The 22,235-nt window shown below is 46.4% G+C and overlaps 1 protein-coding gene across 4 annotated transcripts in view; it reads left to right on the forward strand.

Moving 5' to 3' along the window:
• Positions 1-22,235, forward strand: part of Bicc1 (BicC family RNA binding protein 1) — a 237,143-nt gene that overhangs the window by 177,523 nt on the left and 37,385 nt on the right. For all 4 annotated transcript variants that reach the window (XM_039098830.2, XM_039098831.2, NM_001415073.1 and 1 more), the window contains one exon: positions 20,611-20,690. In XM_039098830.2, coding sequence (XP_038954758.1) covers positions 20,611-20,690 — 80 coding nt within the window. The remainder of the gene's footprint in view (positions 1-20,610; positions 20,691-22,235) is intronic.

Below are 22,235 nucleotides of genomic sequence, written 5' to 3' on the forward strand. Positions count from 1 at the left end.
ATGTCTTGATATTTGGCCCAGGCTAACCCTGCTTCAGGGCCCTGAGGGCTGGGGTGTGCCCTATCATATCCCAGTATAAATGTCGTCTTTTAAATGCTTTGAGAGTTTGTCAAGTAAAAGGTTAGGGATGCCGGAGATACAGAGGCAGAGAGGTATGCCCTCGTCTGTCCTTCTGTCTAACTACGGTTAGGAACAAAGCTGACTTCGTTCCTGTTACAGACAGAGTCTGAAAACCCAGGAGAGCATCCAGCCATGTGACAGGTTTCCCTGAGGAACTCGTCCCTGAACATCAGTGCCCACTGAGCCTTCACCAGCTTCCCTTTAAGAGAGATGCCATGGATGAAGGCTTTTAAGGATAGGTTACTGGGAGTCCCTGTGAGCACTAATGAGTTCTGTGTGTCCCCCTTTATGCCTTTTGATGAAATCACTTATGAAAATGTGGAAGCATTTATGCGTATCAAAATCGTAATGGGGAGATGAGTTATGTCCCCGAAGACAGAAGACTTGTTGAGACTGGATGTCTGAAAGATAAATGGCCAGCCGAGGTTGCTGATTATTGGATCAGGGTGAGGAAAAAGAGTGCTGGAGCCTGCAGAGAAAGGATTGGTTTGGAATCTGATTTTTTTTTTTTTAAACGTTGGACCATTGTCTTAACGTTGGACCATTGTCTTCATAGGCCGAGACAAATTGACTGCACTGCCCTTCTCAAGAGCTTAAGGCATCTTCAAGTTCCTCTTAGTCATGAGTAAAGGAAGCCAGGTTCCTAAGGAATTTTCTAGAAACAATGTTTCCACTCGGAGAGAACAGCCAAGCCACTGGTTGTGGAGTTGAGCTCTGTGCGTGGGCGTTTCCATTTGAAGCTCTTTGTCAAGCTGTTGCTTTGGTGCTCCAGCCGGTTCCCTCTGGTGTCAGCAGTGTGGTCTCAGAATGGAGAGAGTCCACAGGTGCTGTGTGCCAACAGCCTGTTGGGAGTACCATCCCCCACCCCTTCCCCATCCCATCCCATCCCTGACTCCCATCCCTTCCCCAACCCCCCACGCCCACCCCCACTGCCCTTCCTTTGCTATAAACTTTTGTCAGGGAGACTTACAGAACCCAGGCAGAGTGAATGCCCAAGCAGGAAAGCCAAAGCCATGGCAGTCTGAAGAGAAGAGGAACATAAAAGGTGCCACTAAGATGTGGCTTGCAGCTAGACGGTAGGAACCAGGTTCTGGCTTGACAGAGTGCCTATAAACTATGAGAGAATGTAGCTAGCAGTATAGGAGAATGTAGCTAGTGGGTTTGCTGAACAAGCAGTGAGCTTTCTGTCTAGTTTCCCACCCCCCACCTTAAAAGGGAGGAAGGACAGGTGGTGGCTCCCAGTGAGCTAGCTGCCAAGATAACCACAGGGACTTTCTCATTCACCTGCGGCCAGTGGCAGTTTCTCTTGCGACGGTGGGGTCGAAAGGCGTCTGTCTTTTATTTATTTTCTTCTCCAACCTAATATTTTCATTAATTATTGGGGAATTGCATACAACACGCCCCAGTCATACTCACTTCCCATTCCTTCCAGATCTACCTCCCCCCGTACCCCTCAGCGCTCCCCCAAAAAGAAAAAAATAGAGAGAGAAATATATGAAATCCAGTATGTCACCTATATACTGATTGGAACATGGTCACACTCTCAGTGGCCGGGTCTTTTAAGAAAACTGAATTGTTCCTCAGCTAACCCCCAGCCCCACCCCACCCATGCCACCCCAGTCCACCCCTGCCACCCCCCACCCTCACCCCACCCCACCCCTGCCATCCCCCGCCCTCACCCTACCCCACCCCTGCCATCCCCCACTCTCACCCCACCCAACCCCTGCCATCCCCCGCCCACTCTCACCCCACCCCACCCCTGCCATCCCCCCGCCCTCACCCTACCCCACCCCTGCCACGCCCCCTCACTGCCCCTGGCAACCATCCCACAATATTGAGGTGTTTTCCTCCCTCGATTGTTGCCAGAGCGAGTCACACTCTGAACAGGATGGCGGTTGAACCAACTTGTATACGTTCTACAAGTAGAATGGAGCCAGCTCTGTTCTGGTCGCTGTTTTAAGCTCTGTCTTGGTTACTATTAGCAACAGGGACCCAGGAAAGCCTTTGTGGGATTTGGTTGCATTGTTACTCTGAGTCTTTATTCTCCTGCAGCCCAGTGGGGTTTCCAGGAATCCCAGATGGGCCTGAGAGCAGCCTTGAACTGCTGAGGACTTTCCTTCCTCTGTCTTCTAAGTGCTGGGATGGCTGGGATTGCGGGTGCGTGCCAGCACCCCCAGGTTTATGCATACGGATGACCAAATCCAGATCATCCTGCATCTTCTTAGGCCTCTTCTTAGGCAAGCACGGTGCTAACTGAGCCACACTTCTAGCTCCACGCTTTGATCTGGCTGTGATTTTCCTCCTAATATCCAGGTGTAGGCCTGTCAAGTTTTCAAAACCTGTACTAGCTGGACCGTCCCTACTAGGAAAAGGGGTGTAGTTTTCTAGCCCTAAATAAACTTCAAAAACAGGTGGGACTTGAAAATATTGGAGACGTCGGGGGAAATTATTGTTCGGTGTGTATTTTGTCTTTTAAAATGTCGTTTAAACCTTAGTCTTTAGAGCTGATAACACGGGTTGGTTGACCTTTAAAGGTGTTTTAAAATTTTGAGAACTGATCACTGAGATTTTCTCAAGCAAACAAGTTAAATATGTCCAAGACAGAGGATGGTTTCAGACATAAAATGGACCCAGTGAAATCTGGAATTATTCAGAGATGATGAAACAGGTAATTCCTCATCTGGAAGGTGGCCGGTTCTGAACTCAGACTAGTGACCACTCAGCGGTAGGATAGCATCACCCATGGAGCTGTGGCAGCCATTGGGTTGCTTTCCTCCCGGATCTGGTATGTTGACATCCAGTTGGGCGCTATTGACTCTGGGAAGCTCAGAAGGGTGTCAGAAGCCGGAAATCTAGAATCTGTGAGTTAGTGGGATGTTAGATGAGAGCCAACATGACTGGAATAGATTCTCTGGGTCAGAGACATCTGAGAAAAAGAGTTCTCCCAGGAGTGAAGCCAAGAAGACAGGGAGGGTCCGTGGGAGTGCGAGTGGAGAGTCCAGCCACCAGTCTGTCTGCTGTGAATAATACAGGGAGAGCAGAGGGTGCAGGATCATCTCCTGCTACTCACAACTCACTGGGAAGCAGGCATCACTGTCGGAACCGTTTCAGGGGAGAAAAGTAAGCTCAGGTCAGTTACCTGGCTCTGCGACCTAGATGCTTCCTAACTAGTTTCTTTGGTAGGATTTTGCTGCGTAGAAAACCAAGAGCTGTCAATGGCAGGAAAATGCCAGAAACCTAGTTCTCTCAGGGTCCCATGATAATCCAGAGACCACAGGGCTGGAGAATTGGCTCAGCGGTTAAGGGCGCTTCCTGATCTTCCAGATGACCAGAGCTCTGTTTCTAGCACTTTCATTGGGCAGCTCAAAAACACCTTGAGCTTCCGTTCTAGGAGAGCTAACTTCTTCTTGTCTCCTCAGACAAATGAACATCTTAAAAAATAAACATAGAAGCCAGAGATCTTGGGCTAAGCCACAGAGGGGGAGAGAAGAAACCTAGTTCGTGTAAAGGGGTTCATTCCGTACTTGGATTGCGACTCTCTGGCCTGGTAGCTTATTGGTAGAAGATTCCTACCATGGAAAGGAGTCAAAATTCACTTGAGGTCGAAGTCTCCTCAGAAGAAATGTGTGTGTTCTGCAGTAAAGCAGGCCAAGAATAAAGAACAGAGCGTGGGGAGACGCATGCTGAAGAGAATCGGGTCTGAGCAAGCGTACAACGCAGTCTGAAGTCAGGAGGAGAACACACAGGGTTTCGAAGTCAGCCCGTAAGCTCCATTACCTCAGGCTTCATTTCGGCTCCGGGGCGGACATCCCCACTCCCTTCTTCCTGGAACAGAGGTTGGCCCAAAGTCTTGTGTTAGTTTTCTAATTTTTGTCTGATAAAGACGTGAATTAGTGGGCTGAACCTGGAAGACTGAAAGAAAGAAAATGGACTCAGGAACCCAAGTGAGGTCTGTGAGCTGAGGAGGGTCAGAAATCTCTAGACAGGCCAGTAGTCCGTGTGGCTCACGCGGGGGCAGATTTGGCTCCTTCAGATCTGATGATCCTGGGATGGGGTCTCTCTGTCCACTGTGCATCTACTTGACAAATTCCCCCCTTCATGTGGAAAGGGAAGTTGAATCCCTGCCTAGCGTTCCTATTATGAACTGTTGTCACCTTCTCTGTGGCTCTGCCTCAGAGGCTGTACCTGGTCCAGCTTGGGCATTTGGTGTGAACCCTTAGGAAGGACACTAAAGAGTAGGCGTTTGTGTTCCTTTCCAGGTCTGGAGGCCTGTGTATATGTGTGAAATTCTAGGAGTTGGCGGGAGTTGAAAAAAATTAGATTTCATGTAAAAGAACTGATTTCTGCCACATGGGAGAAAGGATAAAAGTTGAAGAATTTCTTATACTCCAAGGAAACGTACAGGGTTTTTAATAACGAGGTTTACGTCTCAAACCGACTCAGCTGCAGCTTCTCAGGAAAATCTTCAATCCTTGGTGTTTGCCCTTTTCTCTTGTGCCTCTCATGGTGATTGAAAAGAAGTAACAGTTTGCTCAGCCTTTGTGCTATCTTGTTGACTTGTACTTACCTGCTGAATATAACTGCCGAAGTGGACCTGCTTGCGCAATAGTGGCATCCCCGTTACAGAGTTACCAATGACTTTCTGACTGCATCTGAGGCCCGCTGCATGGGAGGGGGACTTTCATACCTGGTAATTCTCATCAAAAGCCCATGGCCCTGGAGGTTATAATTTGCTGTTATGTTGTTGCTAAGTGCTCATGCTATCAAACTGTCTTCTTAATATTTGTGTTATACCTGTAGACCTGGGATGCTCTCAACTACTGTCAGAGATGCTCTTTTTTCTTTTTTTTCTTTTTTTTTTTCAGTAGACAACAGTTACCAGACAGTTGCAGTATTAAAGCTAGGAGACTCAGTGCTCAGCCCTAAACGGGACATCTGTATCAATCCCACAACCACCACCTTGTCTCAGGGGTATCATGGAAGAGGAGGTAGAGATAATGTAAGGGACAGAGAATGGGTGGGGGGAGAAATGTTGTTCTCGGGAAACAACATGGCTGTTGTGTGCATGAGCTCACAGCAGCTACACAAGATGTCTACACGAGATAAAGCCAGCCTAAAATGCCAGCACAGTTGGGGTACATGATTTCTAGGTTCCGTCCTTACTGAGGAGCCAGGTAGTAGCATATGAAAGTTACTGGGAGGGCTGGAGAGATGGCTCAGTGGTTAAGAGCACTGACTCTTCCAGAGGTCCTGAGTTCAATTCTCAGCAACCACATGGTGACTCACGACCATCTGTAATGAGATCTGATGCCCTCTTCTGGTGTGTCTGAGGACAGTGACAGTGTACTTGTATATAATAAATAAGTCTTTAAAAAAAAAAGTTACTGGGAAGGGAGAATCACTCTTTATTGACTGTTGCCCCGTGGTAGGGTGCCCGTGCTCTAGTGAATAGGCCTATGCACCATGCACCATGCATACATGGGCAGTAGTAGCTGGACTTAGTGTGTTATCAAAGAGGAGAGAAAGAGAAGTAGGGGGAGGAGAGGGGGAGGGGAAGAACCCAGGAAGCTGGGAAGAGGCTTGTTGGAAAGATATGGGGGAAGTTTGAGGGAGAGAAATGGGGAGTAGTTATGGTCATATTAATAATGTATATATAATATATTATACATGATATATAATATATAATAAATATATGTAATTATATATAATAACATATAATTCTCAACACAATTTAAAAATAACATATTTGTCTTATAAAAGAGCAGAAATGATAGCAAAAATCAAGATAATTGCTCTAGTTGTATTTAAAATATACTTGCTGAACTATTTGAAATAAAAGACATATCCATGACCTTCATGTATGCATACAAAGCAATGCCAGGCCAAACCTGTATTCTTGAGAGAGATTTCAGGTCTGCTTTCATTCTGTCTTTAGACAGTTCTATTGCACAGGCTGACACACAGCCTTCTTAGCTTGATTGACAGGTAGATCTGCTCAGGAAAATGTACTAACCCACGAGTCCTCTCTCTAAGTGCGATTAGAGGCAAGTTTGCAAGCTTCCCAGAGGAACCCATCAAACTCCTCCACATGAAACCGGCTGAATCAGTAGTTACCCCCATCTCCCTTGAATAGATTAGAAGTTGGCCCATAAAACAATGTTTATACATTTAATATACTGTGGGTGTCCATTGGGGGGAACATACCTATCAGTGCCTTTAGAGGATAAAGTTGTAGGGAGCCAAGAAACTATTAGCGATTTCAAAACTGCTGTCGAATCTGCACATATTTTTCAGAGGTCTTATATGCATTGCAACACACCTATCAAGGAGCCTCTGAAAGTGCCAAGATGTTTCTAGTAATAAGCGTATGAAGAAAATGCACCTGCAGTATGTTGGAGGTAGGGCAGAGACGAACAATGATATATTGGTGTTTTAGTGAGATGAAGTCCTTTGGAAATGATAAAGTTGGAAGGAATCGATCTTTGCAAAGGAGCATCTACTAAGATCTGAAGGATAAAAAATTTTATTTTTTATTTCAAACATTACATTTATTTACTGACTTTGTGTGGGTGGACAGATGCTGTGCACTTGGGCCATGGTGTGTGTTTGGAGGTCAGAGGACAATGTTCAGGACTCTGTTTTCTCCTCCTACCATGTTGGGTCCAGGACTCAGGTCTACAGGCTTGGCGGTAAGCATCTTCACCCTCAGAGCCATCTTGACGGCCCTGGAATATACCTTTGTAAACCTATATGAAGCATAGACTTCACCTCCCGAAAGTTTGTGATTGACAAGAGTCAAGGGTGAATGGAGAATGTCCCGCACACCAGGCTACTCTCAGCACCTATAACACTTCCTGAAGGAAGGACAGGGGCAGGTAAACAGTGCATCAAGCCAGGGGAAGCCCGGGAGGAAGTAGTCTGAACTGCAGTTTAGCTCTACCAAAACACTGCTTACAGAAGACAGGCAGACGCAGCGAGCAAGTGGGTATGGACGGATAACGATACGTGTTGTGAGACAGGAGGATGACATTAACCTGGTGCCATCACAAGGGACTTCTCAGTGGAACGGTGGTTGTGTGTGTATGCCTGAAGCTCCAGGAGAGCAAACCAGAAACCCAAGAAGTTAGAGCATTGCAAAAGCCAGAGCACCCCCAGGACAGGGGCATGTAGAGCATCACCAGGTGCCACCGCCAGCCGTGGGGCACCTCTGTGAAGACGAACCATCACTCTTTACAGAGGCCATCCCTGAGACTCCTCCCTTAGAAAGGTACCATCATTTCAGGCTCTTTCTAACATACCTTCATAGGTGACTCCCAGACACAGAGACCCAACAATAAAGCACAACTTTCTTGAGTGGGGTCGTGATGAGGGGAGAACAAGAAAACGATTGGAGCATTCTTCACAGAAAGAGTACTGTAGACGCCCCCTCCTCATCCCAACCTGCTCTTGCTTTCGAGGATTTCAGAAATGTACTAGAGACAAAAGAGATGTGGGTGCCAATGTTTGAATGAGTTCCAGGTACAGGAACCTTCACCGTCCGTCTTTACTTGCTTCAAATCTAGCTCTTGAATGACACTAGCCCTATCCTCAGCTATTCTTGCTCAGTTTTACTGGAGGACTCCCGTTTCCAGGGAATGAGTATGTTCGTAAGCTATCCGGAGCGATTGCACAGCAAATGCCAGACGATAAATTGATAACATTCATGGCCAAAAGCCCCCTGTCAGGTTGTGCCGCTGAAAAAGCTGTCCAGACTCATCCCTAACCTTTCAAGGTGAGTCTCTGAATTAAATGCGTTTTCTTTTACGTTATGAGCTTGTAATCGGAGTGGATGGCACCCTCTGAATTCTCATGCGTGGATATTTTAGTTTCTGATGGAAAATACACCAGAGATTGGAGCATAAGACAAATTATACCTCTGACTCTGACACTTAGAAGTAACCACTACTAATGCAGCTGTTTCCTTCTCAATGTGTATATGTCCTTAAAAGGAAATAACACTCTAAATCTTATGTTTCCAAATTACTCCAAGCATTTCATACCAATATGCAACTTCATGAAGAATGTAAGAGAGAGACTTTGCTGTCTGTTGAAAGCATGTTTTTCTTGATTTTTATCAGTACAATGATTAAGGTTGAATTTTATTCGTACTTGTATAATTGCCATCTTTCCACTGAATTATTTATTCATGTCCTCCACTCATGTCCCCGTGGGATCGTTAGTGCCTTTTGAATTGACTTACCAAAGTCCTGTGAAGACAAAAGTTGACTATCTTCCCTTTCAGAAGTGAGGGGGGGGGTTCTTGTTCATTTTCTGGATGCTTCTTGTGGAGTGTTGTTAGTTCACAGGAAAAGCAAAAACTTTTAAAGACAGAATTCACACAGTTGCCACTATTTACAATATGTAAGCAGATTATTTTTTTTTATATGAGTACACTGTCACTGTCTTCAGACACACCAGAAGAGGCATTGGATCCCATTACAGATGGTTGTGAGCCACTGTGTGGTTGCTGGGATTTGAACTCAGGACCCCTGGAAGAGCAGTCAGTGCTCTTAACTGCTGAGCCATCTCTCCAGCCCAGATTATTACTTTTTGACAAGTGCTTGATGCATCTTGATTTAGAGATGCGTGTGCTTCAAGAGCTGTTTCAAATTGCCCTCTGTCACCGAAGACACACATCTCCTAAGACTAAGGGGTTAGGGCTTGATTTCCCTTTGGTAGAATGGGGGACCACAAGACACAGAGAAACAGGCAGGCCTAGAGGGAGGGATGTAAGGACTGTTTTCAGAATGTGTACCTTTGGGGGCCTAGAAAATGAAACAGCTACTTAAATAGTTTATAGAAAGTGGGACTAGGAAAAAAAAACTCTAGGCATTTTTCAAATGATAGTTTTCTTTGAAAGCTCAGCTCCCTAATTTTAGACATGTTAAATTTTCATGCACAATTTTCAAGTTTCTGGAGATCATGCAAGGGAGCTTGAAACACAGACTATAACATAGAGGGAGGGGACCTGTTCTGAGCTGCCCTTCACAGTAACCAAGGGAACTTTGTCACCAGCCAGCACAGAAGTCACCTTCAAGGTCAAGGCCAGTGCCTGGCTGCTTGTCTCCTGTTGTCCTTGGTTGTGACTTGAGTGTCTGCCGAACGCACCAGGTCTGTCCTCAGGTTTCTTCCAGTAGACCAGAGAGAAAGGGGTCGCATGTCTTCTCTCTCTCTCTCTCTCTCTCTCTCTCTCTCTCTCTCTCTCTCTCGTGTCACATGTCCATTCACGGGACTTGCTAGCCTCCTGAGCATGTCCCCTTACTCTGTAACGACAGCCAACAGTTGTGTGTCAGATGTTTCGTGAACAGCCCCAGATGTTGTTAAAAGTTGCAGTCTTTCTTGGCTGTGGATTACAGTGTTGTGCTGTGCTCAGACCACAGGCAGGACCCCTGAGGCCTGCCGTGCACACGATGACTTGTGTTCCTTGGAGAGAGTGAGTGCTGGTCATTTCTGTCTCTTAGATCTGCCCGCATAATTTGCTGTAATCTCAGTAGTTTCCTGGGGAGGCTCTTTCCTGGCTTATGTCAGTGTTGGTGTTGTCCCCTCCCATCCCCACATTTGTTAGGAGGGCCTCTGGAGTCAGACCGGGATCCCGTTGCATGGCCAGTATTCAGTCTGGCTGGCTCTCTTTGCCATATCCCTCCTGGGTCCAAGGTCACTACAACACTTTTTTTTTTTTTTTTGGTTCTTTTTTTCGGAGCTGGGGACCGAACCCAGGGCCTTGCGCTTCCTAGGTAAGCGCTCTACCACTGAGCTAAATCCCCAGCCCCAGGTATTTCCATTATGATTTGTAACTGTAACTACAACACTTTTTAAAACATCACATTGCATGTCTCGGGCATTGTCCCTCTCATGAAAGTGGCCGTTACACTTACCGACATTACCTAGGCATTTTTCAAAGGACACTCAAGTGTCTTTACACTTACATAGTGAACGTCCCCTGTGCTGTGACCTCATTGTGACCCATGTGCAGACTCCTCCGTTCTGATGTTTCCAGATTTCCTTCTGGTACTTGGCTTCCTCAACTCCCTCTTCCCGGAATCTACTTCCTTATCTCTGGAATACAGACTGCTGATGCCAAAAGCTGAGTCCAGTTCTGTTTCTGACTTCCTTCTCTGCAGCTTTGCACTTGTTAAACACCCATCTCCCACCTGCCTGGCACCTCTAGGGTTACGATCGAGGTTAGTTTGTGTTGTTCGGATCAAATAGCTTTGGGGAGTCTCTCTGGAAGACGTGCTGTGACCCCAGGTCTTCCCTCCCTCTCCTGCTCCCTTTCCCCTGACATCGCCAGGCCAGTGGAGAAAATGTTAATGGATTAGCACATTTGTATTTCCGGATCTTAGTCACCATGTCGAGAAATTGGTGTCTCATCCACAAAAGCCTGACTCCCCCTCCAGCTGCCATTGAGTCCCCCTAGGCTCGTAGTTTCTTCCATCCACTTGAAGAAGGACCTGTGGGCACCATCTTGGTACATGGACATCCCTCTCACCTTTTCCCTTTTAAAAGCTAAAACCTTCTCAAAGTTCCGGCCACAGAGACTTTGAGTAGAGCCGAACAATTGAGTTAAGTTGTCCCAAGGCCATTCCTGGTGCTTTCTCTTTTGACTTCCTGGTGTCACTGAGGGTCACAAAGTTTCTCAGAATTTGAGGACCATCCTTCCAAAGACAGCCTCGATAGGAGTTTTGCATGGGACTTTGTTGAGTTTAGGCAGATGGATGTCAGTGGCAGCATTATTCCCATGCAAACTAGGGTTTTGAATTTAAAGTACATCTGATTCTAGACTGCGTTTGCTCTCCTATTGGCTATTAAACCAAGGTAGGCAAGGAGGGTCACACCTTGTATGCTACTGTGTGCCTGTTCTATTCTGAAAGTCATCTGTAGTGGGGGGCTCATCAGTCAGCTCAGGTTTTCTCTCTTTTTGATAAAAGTGAGATATTGCTACGTTCCTCAGCCCATGTACTGCTTCTGTTTTAAAAAGCAAAGTCCTGCCTGGTTGTTTGTCAAGCTGGAGCGATCTGAGGGGAGGGGAGCCTCAATTTGAGAAAACGTCTCTATGAGATCAGCCTAGAGGCTAACCTGTAGTGCATTTTCTCGAAAATGATTGACATGGGTGGATCCAACTCGCTGTGGGCGGTGCCACCGCTGGGCTGGGAAGATCCCGCTCAGTGTGGGTGGTGCCACTGCTGGGCTGGGAGGAGCCAGGTCAGTGTGGGCGGTGCCACCGCTGGGCTGGGAGGATCCCGCTCAGTGTGGGTGGTGTAACGCCTGGGCTGGTGGTATTAGATTCTTTAAGACAGCAGGCCAAGCAAACCGTGAGGAGTGAGTCTGTAAGCAGCACCCCTCCATGGTCTCTGCGTCAGCTCCTGCCTCAAGTTCCTGCCCCAACTTCCCTCAGTGATAGACTTAAACCTATAAGCTAAGATAAACATCTCCAGTTGCTGTTGGTCATGGCGGTCTTTAAATCACAGCAATAGAAACCCTAACTAAAGCCCAAGTCTATCTCTGAGGAGGCCAGAGAGAAATGTTCTTGTTCCACAGTAAATATGAGCAGCCGCTGGTCATCCTCGAGCTGAATTCACCTCTGCAGCTCACCAGAAGAGTGGCTTGCCAACCTAAAGGAAAAGCAATCACATCAAGTGACGGGGGTCAGTGATATCTCAGCTGTGACTTGGTTCAAGGAAAGTTTGAAGCCAAATCCCATCAGCCCAGGAGACGTAATACATTTGTTTTGTGCCTTACAAAGCACGTTATTTGGGAAATAGCAGCAGGGCAGGCTCTGTTTTCCATCTACTTTGATACTAAAATCACACATTAGTGAATAAGGCAGAAGAGGAGGCCAAGCTGCTGATCCACACCAGCTGCTGATCCACACCAGCTGCTGATCTACACCAAGATCTCCAGGCCGCTTGCCCTCCCTCAGCTGGGGCAGAGGGCACTGTGCCAGCACGTTAGCATTGGCATTCTTGGAAATACCTTAGAGGTTAGATAAACTACACACAACGAGACAACGCAAAACTGCAAAATAAAGATATCGGGTTAGTTTGGGTTAGTTTAAGAACATTATATGGTTCAGAGGTGAAAAGACTGTGTGGCCCCTGCACAGGACCCTAGGTTTTCTACACCCGTGTGTCAGAGACTCCAAAGTCCAGCTGCAGGGGTGATGCAGTCCCTCCTACATCCCAGGCACGCGCCATATACACATAATTAAAAATAATAAAAATAACTTTTAATAGGGGGTCTTAAAATATTACTCTACAGTAAAGCAATGTAGATTGAAAAGGAAGCTTCTGACCCAGACCCTTTCCTGTTGCTGTCACCAAAGGTCCTGACAGCAACAGAGAGAGAGAGAGAGAGAGAGAGAGAGAGAGAGAGAGAGAGATTGATTTGGTCTGTTGCTATGGATTATAATGCTAAATTCTATATCCCAAGGTCTGATTGCCTGAAGAGGAAGAGGTCCTCACAAATATACCAGCTTATGCTGTGTAAACTTTGTCCTCTTGTGATTGATTAGTAAAGATGCCTACAGTCAGGCAGGTAGGTGGGTCTCCAGAACATGGCCCTGAAGGGTGGCCAGTGGGAGTAGGAGCAGCCCAGGTAGAACGTGGCAGGTTATAACTCAGGGAGGCAAGTTAATGATAGAGAAGCAGAGGGTTGATATCTGCTCAGCTCTAGTGCCATTAAGACTTATTATAAACATAAAGGTTTTGTGTTTTCCATTTGGGAACTAAGTGATCAAAGGTGGGTTAGAAACCCTCAAATAATATTTTTCTCAGTGTGTATGTGTGTGTGTGTGTGTATGTGTGTGTATGTGTATGTATGTATGTGTATATATGTGTGTGTATGTATGTATTTATGTAAATATGTGTATGTGTGTGTATGTATGCGCATGTGTATGAATGCATGTGTATATGTGTGTATATGTGTGTATGTATGCACATGTGTGTATGTATATGTGTGTATGTGTGTATGTATGCACACGTGTGTATGTGTGTATATGTGTGTATGTATGCACATGTGTGTATGTTTATATGTGTGTATGTATGTGCATGTGTGTATGTATGTGTATATGTGTGTATGTATGTATGCGCATGTGTGTATGTATGTGTATATGTGTGTGTATGTGTGTTGTGGGAGGAGCTGTTCATGTCACTGTGGATCAGAAGCAGGGAGAGCTTCCCGAAGGGAGTGAGGGGGAATATATTCCAGAGTTCTAAGCCCTTGATCTGTCTGCTCTACGTAACAGTTTTCATGAACCCCTAGACAGTTCCCCCAGCTGGGCAGCAAGCATTAGAATCACAGTAGCAACAACAGCAACCAGGAGCCAGTGGGGACCTCCAGTGTTCAAGCAAAGTGCCACGTTTTCTACGGTTATTCCCCTCCTTTCTCTGTTCCCTTTCCTTTCCACCCCTCTCCCTCCTGTCTTCCCTCCCTCTCTCCCTCCCTTTCTCTCTTCCCCCTTCTCTCTCACCCTTTTCTCTCCCCTTCTCTCTCTCCCTCCCTCTTTCCGTCCCTCCCTCTCTCCCTTTCTCTCTTCTCCTCCTCTCTCCCCTTCTCTCTCCCTCCCTCTCCCTCCTTCCCTCCCTCTTTACCCTTCTCTATCCCTCCTCCCCTCCCTCTCTCTGCCTCTCTTCATCCCTCTCCCCTTCTTTCTGCCTCTTTCTGCCACTTTCACCCCTCCCCCCTTTCCCCTTCACTCTCCCTCCCTCTCCCCCTCCATCTCCCAGAATCTGTCACTGACTTTCCCACAGAGCTTATTAGTAGTTCCCTCAGAAGTGACCTAGGAATCCACATATTTTCATCACATATGAAAAGATCTGAGCTGACATTAGAAGTGGTATGTTCTGTGTACAGTATTCTGGTTCTTCCTGGCTTCCACTCTGAGGTCACTGAGCACCTTTTAGAGTTCTGGGGCTTTTTCTGATCCTTGATATGCATTGATTTTTTTTGGGGGGGGGAAGAGGTGTACAAACATTGATGCTTAAGGCCCCACAGCCTTGTTTATATGGGTTCTCCAACGTACCCAATCTCCTACCTCACCTAATCTGGAAACCTAAGTCTAAAATGCTTCGACATCCAGATCTCCCTGGGAGCTGTCTTGATACCCAAAGTACAGAGTGCTACTGTACCCAGCCTGGTGTGATGGTTGCACTCTAAAGCAAGCATGCGAAAGGCGGCACGAACAATCAGCTTCAGCTCCAGGGAGCATCTGAAGCCTATGAGATTGTGCTTAAATTTGCCCCCCATGCCTTAGGGATCTCATAGGTATGCAAATACCCAAGACTGAAGGGGAGGTGCAAACACAGTCCCAAGTGCTTCAGGTCAAAGACACCTGTATCCTTTATCAAAACAAAAGCATCCGAGGGAAGGAAGAGTTGGTTTTAGCTGACAGTTCCAGTGGGGAAGTCCACACTGGCAGCACAGGCAGGTACGGGAAGCACGAGAGAGATCACGTTGTCAACCCTAAACACAACATGAAAGAGAATGAACTCCAAGCGGGGTGAGGCTTGGAACCCTCAGAGCCCATCTCTGGTGACAGTCTTCCTCCTGCAAGCTCTACCTCTCAAGGGTCCACAACCTTCCCTGTAGACTTAGATTTTTCAAATTCGACTTTAATAAGGGTTTTAAAAACACTTCAATCTCCCTTCTAGTCCACCGACCACAGGTAGGAGAGGAAGATCTATAATAGGATGCCCGAGGTGGTTCTGTCTTATGAGAGGAAGTTAGGCTGAGGCAGACACTTGAGAGGACGCGTGATATTTGGAAAGCGAGTAAGTAAAACGCGACAGACAGTGAATGCCGCTCTGGCATTGGTTCGCCTTGCAATGCTGTGCTGATCTTCGCTTTAGAAGTGGTTCTTTGGGGCGAAACACGAATCAGTAGCAGCAGCTTGATCTAGAAGAAGCTGCGAGGCTCCACTGAATCAACATGAGTCAGCAGAAGCGGCGAGAAGCAGCCGGAACACGCTGAGAAATTCTCTGGCGCTTTCCTCTCTACCAGCGCACGGCAAGTGAAGATCAGCACAGCATTGCAAGGCGAACCAATGCCAGAGCGGCGTTCACTGTCTGTCGGATTATACTTATTCGCTTTCCAAATATCACGCGTCCTCTCAAGTGTCTGCCTCAGCCAAACTTCCTCTCGTAAGACAGCTCGCAGAAGAGCATCACGTGACACAACGGAGTCTCCAAAGAAACCAGAAATTTCCACTCCCCTTCCCAAACAGCGCCACCTGCTGGGGACCAAGTGTTCAGACATATCAGCCTGAGGGGGACATTTCACATTCAAACCACCGTAATACCCCATTTTAAAAAAGCCATTACACTATTTAGTAACTGGGTAAGTACTGTTGCTGGCAATAGATTTCACACTGGCCACTCCTAGACGGCCTAGCCCTTACCCCACCCCCCCCACTCCTGTTGGCTAGCCGGTGACAGGGTTCAGAGAAGTTAAACCTGACACAAAAATTGCAAAACCATCTGAGCCAGGAGAAAATTCCTCACACTGATCTCCGCGAGTTTAAGGCTGGTTGGATGCTTTGATAAAGTTTACCAGTGTTTTCAGGTCAGGAAGTGGACTCTACAAAGGTGATCGTTTCTGGGGATGTTGTGAGTGCAAAGAGTGGGCTCAGACAGACAAGTAACTGTCTGCCGGTCTCTAACAGAACACATTGAATCATAGGCTGAATTTTGGGGACTGGAGAGATGGCTCAGCGATTAAGGGCACTGGCTGTGCTTCCAGAGGTCCCGAGTTCAATTCCCAGTAACCTCATGGTGGCTCATAACTATCTGTAATGGGATTTGGTACCCTCTTCTGGTGTTCACGAAGAGAGCTATAGCGTACTCACATACATAAAATAAAATTTAAGGGGTTGAGTATTTAACTCAGTGGTAGAGCGCTTGTCTAGCAAGCACAAGGCCCTGGGTTAGGTCCCCTGCTCCAAATAAATAAATAAATAAATAAATAAATAAACAAACAAACAAACAAATAAATAAAATTTGTTTAAAAAAATAGACTGAATTTTGGGGTATGGCGGGTTAACGCTTATGTTTGGCAGTGCTCAGTCACAAAGATGGGACTCAGCTATCGTCTGTAGGGGGAAGAACAAGAACGTAAGCTAAAATATCAATAGCGCATAACCGTTCCCAGCATGGAGGGATGTGTCTGACTGATGTGGTTTGTTTTTTTTTTTTTTTTTCGGTGGGGGGAAGGACCGGTTTCCATGGAAAGGAATGAAGAGAAGGAAGCAGTATTTTAGTGTCACCCCATGCTTCCAGGGGTGTCTGTGAGGCTGGAACCCCAGGGGCAGAAGCAAGTCCAAGACCATCTTCCTCCAGCTCGACGAAGCTGAAGTTTAGTTCAGGAAGCATCTCATCTCTAAAATGGTTACCGAAAACGTGTTCTTGGGATGTTCTCCTAAGAATCAGCATTGGTGTCTATGAACTCACAGACGGGAGCCCTAAGAACATTCTTGTGCAGAATGAGCTCCGCAGAGAAGGGCCCTCTCTCTTTTCTCCCTTCTGTGGTGCACACATACCCTCACAGCTGCATTTCTCTAATGAGAGAGGTTGCTACCCAGTCTCCTCTCTGCCACGGGAGGAGACACACCTGAAAGACAGGAGCGGACAAGTGCCATCTGAAGCCCAAGGCATATGGTCACCTCGGGAAATGAAGGGACCTGAGCCTAGAGTCTCCTCCACAGAGACATTTTCAACAGTAGAGAGCTGCTAGTCTGTTCAATGGCTCGGCGGGTGTGGATGGCTTGCTTGGTTTCTAACATCCCTAAGTGTTGTTCAAGTGCTCCACACCCTTAGTGCCCTTGGATGGACCAACAGATTTCTGTCTTAGGAGAGGTCTACTCAGGGGAAGCCATAGGCTGGGGATGCTTCATTTCTAAGAACAACGTGAGAAGAGAACCTGAGGTATGTGTGGTTGAAGAGTGGGGTGACATTGGGATTTTACCTCAAAGTAATTAAGTTGGAGGAGGGGAGAGCTAGGCACTCGGTTCCTTTATCTGTCTCTTGATGCTTTCTAGCTGATGCTTCAATCATTTTGTGCTTATCAGTGGGGTCAGCACTCTGACTCTCCATTGAGTGTTTCTAGGGTGGAGTTCAATGCGACATTTATCCCCTGTGATTTTTACAGTTTATCTTAAACTGAAATCTTCACCAGGCGCTGGCCCTCAGGCATGGCGAGGAATGGATGAGGTTCCGTTCAGAATAGAAGCAGACAGCCTGCACGCGTCTTCTATGTAGAGGCAAGAGTGGGCGGGGCGTGCGTGCCCCTAGACATCTCAGCCCTGTGACTCGATGTGGTCGTGTCTGCTTTTCTCAGTTTCTATTAAGCATGGCTCATCAAAGGACCACTTTCCAACAAGAGCTGGGCCCTGAGGGTTGAGGGTGGGGGGTAGGGGCACAGCTGTGCTGGATAGTAATTTACATTCTGACCACTAGGTGGTGCTCATTCACTTCTTAAATATGCTGTTGAGTTTTGTGGATTTTTTTTTTTTCTTTTGCTTATTGTTCCATTGTTGGAAAGAAGGTTGATGATAACCAAATTATCCTTAAACTGAGAGTGTGCCTGATCCTCTACAGGTGCCGGTGTATAAGGATTTTAATGTATTTATTTAGCCTGGTAAGCAACCGGTTTACAAGCTAACATACCTTGCATGCAGGGTGTGTGTGTGTGTGTGTGTGTGTGTGTGTGTGTGTGTGTGTGTGTGTGTGTGTGTGTATGTGTGTGTGTGTAAATGATATTGATTTATATTCTTCAGAATTACTTTGTCACTTCTGTCCGACCAGTGCATAGTGATTACAACAAACATTCTCACGGATCGATGCGGTTAACTATGGGGATTTAAGAGTCCTCTGGATAAACCAATGAAAGCCTGTACGGTGAATGGAAGTGATGTGGCATGGTGAGGGTTAGCAGATACAGAGAGTAGCCCAGGCTGGACCTAGGCAGGAGGCATTGGGGAATGAGCCATCAGGATCGCTGGAGACAAACTTTCTCTCCTAGACTGTAGTGGGCATTGCTTTTAGGTTCCCCAAAAATTTAGAGCCTGTGAAAAACGCTTTTAGAAAGTTTTGAGCAATCTTAAAGTCTTTGCAAATGTTAGAGATGGGGCTAAAAAGACAAGGGCATAAGGAGAGACTCAGGCAGGGGTAGCAGCGGGGACAGGGCAGGGGGCCAGTGAAAGGGTGATTCAGTAAGGTTCACCACACAGTCTGCATTCCAAAGCCATCCACAAGGTGTAGTCAGCTGTGGTCTCATATCCTCGTCAGAAGAGTTGAGTGGTCTTTTTTTTTTTTTTTTTGGTTCTTTTTTTCGGAGCTGGGGACCGAACCCAGGGCCTTGCGCTTCCTAGGTAAGCGCTCTACCACTGAGCTAAATCCCCAGCCCCATTGAGTGGTCTTAAGAACATGGGTTTCTCCTCTCCTTCCCTCCATGGCCTCTCCCCTGGATTGACCAGATGCACCTCAAAATGTATGATGTGTTCAGCATGGCAGTGACTTTGGCCTGTGGGGTAGGCTGGCAGTGGAGGAATCCCTACATGGGAAGACGTAGGTAGTTCAGGTATAATCTGGATCCAGTGGTTCTGCATCCTTAACCTGGGTAATTCCTCCTTTGGAAGAGCAAAAGGCTCAGTGGTTGTGGAAAGTACCCCTCGATATTTATGGATCTCTATCCTGTACTGGACAGAAAGGACTCAGGGAATTCACTGGCCACAGTTATGACATATTGAGGATCATGACCAAAGTGTCTGTTTCTTGACTTTATCACTCATGCAAATGAGCAAAAGACTCTCGGCTTACCCTGGGACCTTCTTCATTTGCATCTCGCTGGCCAATAAGGCGTTGGAACACCCAGACTGCTAAATTCTGGGACCCCAGTGAAGGAGAAATGGAAACACGCCCTCGTGGTTCCGTGTCCTTGATTTCTCCCTCTCGGGGTGTCTAGATGCCGCTGCACGCCAGGCTGGAAGGATAAAGCAGAGTCTAAATCACACAGGATCCTGGTCCACCTGAGAGTCCCAGTGCCTTGGGGGTGGGGAGAGAGTGAGAAGGCCTTCTCTGATGAGGATCGTCAATGAAACCGCACTCTGAGAGGATCTTAGCTTGTGCACATACCTTTATTCGGGGTGGGCTTGTGCATGTACACTTTATTCCAGAGAACCAACGGTTGTCTAGTTTTGAGGAAGGGGGTGAGAATATCTGGGGGTCGGGGGGCAAAGGTCGTTGGCTGAAGGCTTAAGGTACTGAGATGCCTCATTAGCATGGGGAAGCCTTCCAGGAATCTCACATGCAGGGCTATGTGACATTCCTCAGGTAGTCATCATGGGATCAGGGTTCCAGATCCTTCAGAGAAGAGGAGGCCCCAGATGACAAAGAGAGTCTGCCCTTTTGCACGGAGCTCAGGGCTGCCCATTAACATCAGACTCTGACCTTAGCATCGCGGCAACACAGCTTGAGCAAAAGACATGTGCAGCCCCCTCCCTTCATCTGTTAGAAGATTCCAGCTGTGTCTGGCCCTCACTCCAGTTCCTTCTAGTGAGCATGACAGGCCTCTCTCCTCACTGCAGCCAGCTCTCCAATCCTTGCGGCTTGTATCCCACTCTCCTTCATACAGTAACCATTTGTAACATGTAAAATACTTTACGAAATGTTGTTTAGCCTCCTTGTACAGCACTCAAGCTCTGTGCGTGCTGGAACCTTCTCTACCAATACACTCCCCAGGCCTTGGTCCACCATCTAGTCCAGTAAAGGCAATCAGTGATCTTGACACTTCCCTATTTAAAACCCAGTTCTATAAACAAATCACACTGTGTATTAGTCACTCAGAGTGGACTCAGGATAAATATGAAATAGTCCCGAGTGGACTTTGTTGTTCTGGGCACGTTGGCCCATGAGGTTGTTTTCTATAATGTATCATCATGGTTTAAGTTGCGGACAGAATTGGAAGACATTGATTGCATTATAGGGCCAGGTCTGCATCCTGTAAAATCCACTTTCCTAGGGCAAGTTACTATTGCTGTATCCTGCGTTGGTTTTCTCTGTTAAAAAAAAAAAACCTTCACAAAGCTATGGCTTGGATTAAACAAATTACTCTATTATCTTTAGGATGGGGCCAAGAATATAACGGGAACTCAATTCACGAGTCGGATTCACAGATACCTTATTTTATTTCACAGCGGTGTGGTTTGCTTAGTTTGCAAAGGTCAGAGGTAAATGTCTCATCCAGTTCTCAGAAGAGGGGAAACGAAACATTGATCAGTGCACACGCTGGTTACTCTCCTGTGCTCGTCATCATAGCGACCGCATAGACACCATATAGATCGCCCAGTGCAGTAACTGCAGGGTTTACTGTAAAATGTTTCAGATTGCGGAATCGGTCTCAGAGCGGGCAGTTGAGGGAGGTGTGACGTCTTGTGTAAGCCTTTCTTCCGGTTCTTTCCAGATCCCCACATCAAGGTTTCTGGGAAGAAAGAGGCTGTGAAGGAAGCCAAAGAAATGATCATGGCTGTCTTAGACACGAAAGTAAGTGAACGCTCCCAAGCTGGTACCCAACAGCCGCGTGCAGAAGGGAGAACCAGGGAAAAGAAATCGGGAAGCTTTGAAAGGTGCATGGGATCCTGCTGGGGGAGGGGTGGATGGAGAAAGTGCTTGGTGTGAATGGTTTCTATCCTATCAAGTAATTGTGTGTATAACACACACACACACACACACACACAAACATATACACACATATGTCTCCATGTGCATATATATGTTTGCACATATATACTATCTTTAGAAAGATACATTGGTCCTAGTTAGTGCTACGTAAGTGACCAAGATGAAAGAAATGAGCACATTTGCTTTTCTGAGGTCATAGGAACCCTGTGGCCCTGTGTGTGTATCTGTGTGTGCTAGCATGTGTGTGCTTACACTTGGCCTAGAATGAATGGCGTGCTCGATCCACTGCAAACACATATACAGAAGAATAAGGAGAGGAGCTAAACACATGTAAGCCGACAGTCATTTGAGATGCCGTGCCTTTAAACACTCTGGAAGGCTAGGCGCTTAATATTGTACAGATAATAATTTGATTACCCTCAAAAGTAACTTTTCATAGAGATATTAAATAATTTGGCCAACATCTCAAAGCTGGGGTGGCAGTTCAAATCCAGGCTGTGGTTCCAGCTTTTCATTTTTCCTTGCTACTTAATTTTTTACTTTATTTTATTGAAATATTTCTGATCTTGCCCTCTGACCTTTTGTTTTTCTGGGTTTATCTTTGCTTTTTTTTTTTTTTTTGCTTTTTTTTAATTTTTAAGAATTATTTCCATTGTAAGTTTTAAGTGATTTTTTTTAAAAGATTTATTTATTTTTATGTGAGTACACTGTAGCTGTTCAGACACACCAGAAGAGGGCATTGGATCCCCATTACAGATGATTGTGAGCCACCACGTGGTTGCTGGGAATTGAACTCAGGACCTCTGGAAGAGCAGTCAGTGCTCTTAACCACTGAGTCATCTCTCCAGACCTCCATTGTAAGTTTTAAGTAGCTTAGGGTGTTTTTTTTTTCCTTCCCTAAAAAGGGGGATACTTTCTTGTATTTCAAAAGTGAAAGTGAAAGGAAGTTAAGCTTCCAAATAAAAAACACTTTTTGGGTGCAAGTCAAAAACCGATGACTTCAGAAGGTTTTAAACTTACTGATATTTTAATATCCTGAGTCTTACTGATCAGTGACGCCATTAACAGTCTCGAACATTCAAAAAGTTTTACATCGGTCCTTGTAGCATTCGACGAAATTCCTCAGAATTAAATATTGGAGTGCCAGTTTGACCTCCACCTTTTCATTCCCCACGGCTTGGGATTTTACACTTTCTTTAAGGGAACTGAGCCTCTGATTGGGGTTCATTTATTCGCACCAGGGTCAAAGTTCTTAGGAGTTCTCCACTTCTCTTCCCGTCATCTGGTAGAAGGGATGGCTGTGTAGGGTTGGGTGGGCAGCAGCTTAGGAGCTCCTGCCTACAGGAACTCAGGCAGCTTGTGTGTCAGCATGTGTGATCTCAGTGGGGGCTTTACCTATATACAGTC

This window comes from Rattus norvegicus, chromosome 20 (assembly GCF_036323735.1).
Source record: "Rattus norvegicus strain BN/NHsdMcwi chromosome 20, GRCr8, whole genome shotgun sequence".
NCBI classification, from domain to species: Eukaryota; Metazoa; Chordata; class Mammalia; order Rodentia; family Muridae; genus Rattus; species Rattus norvegicus.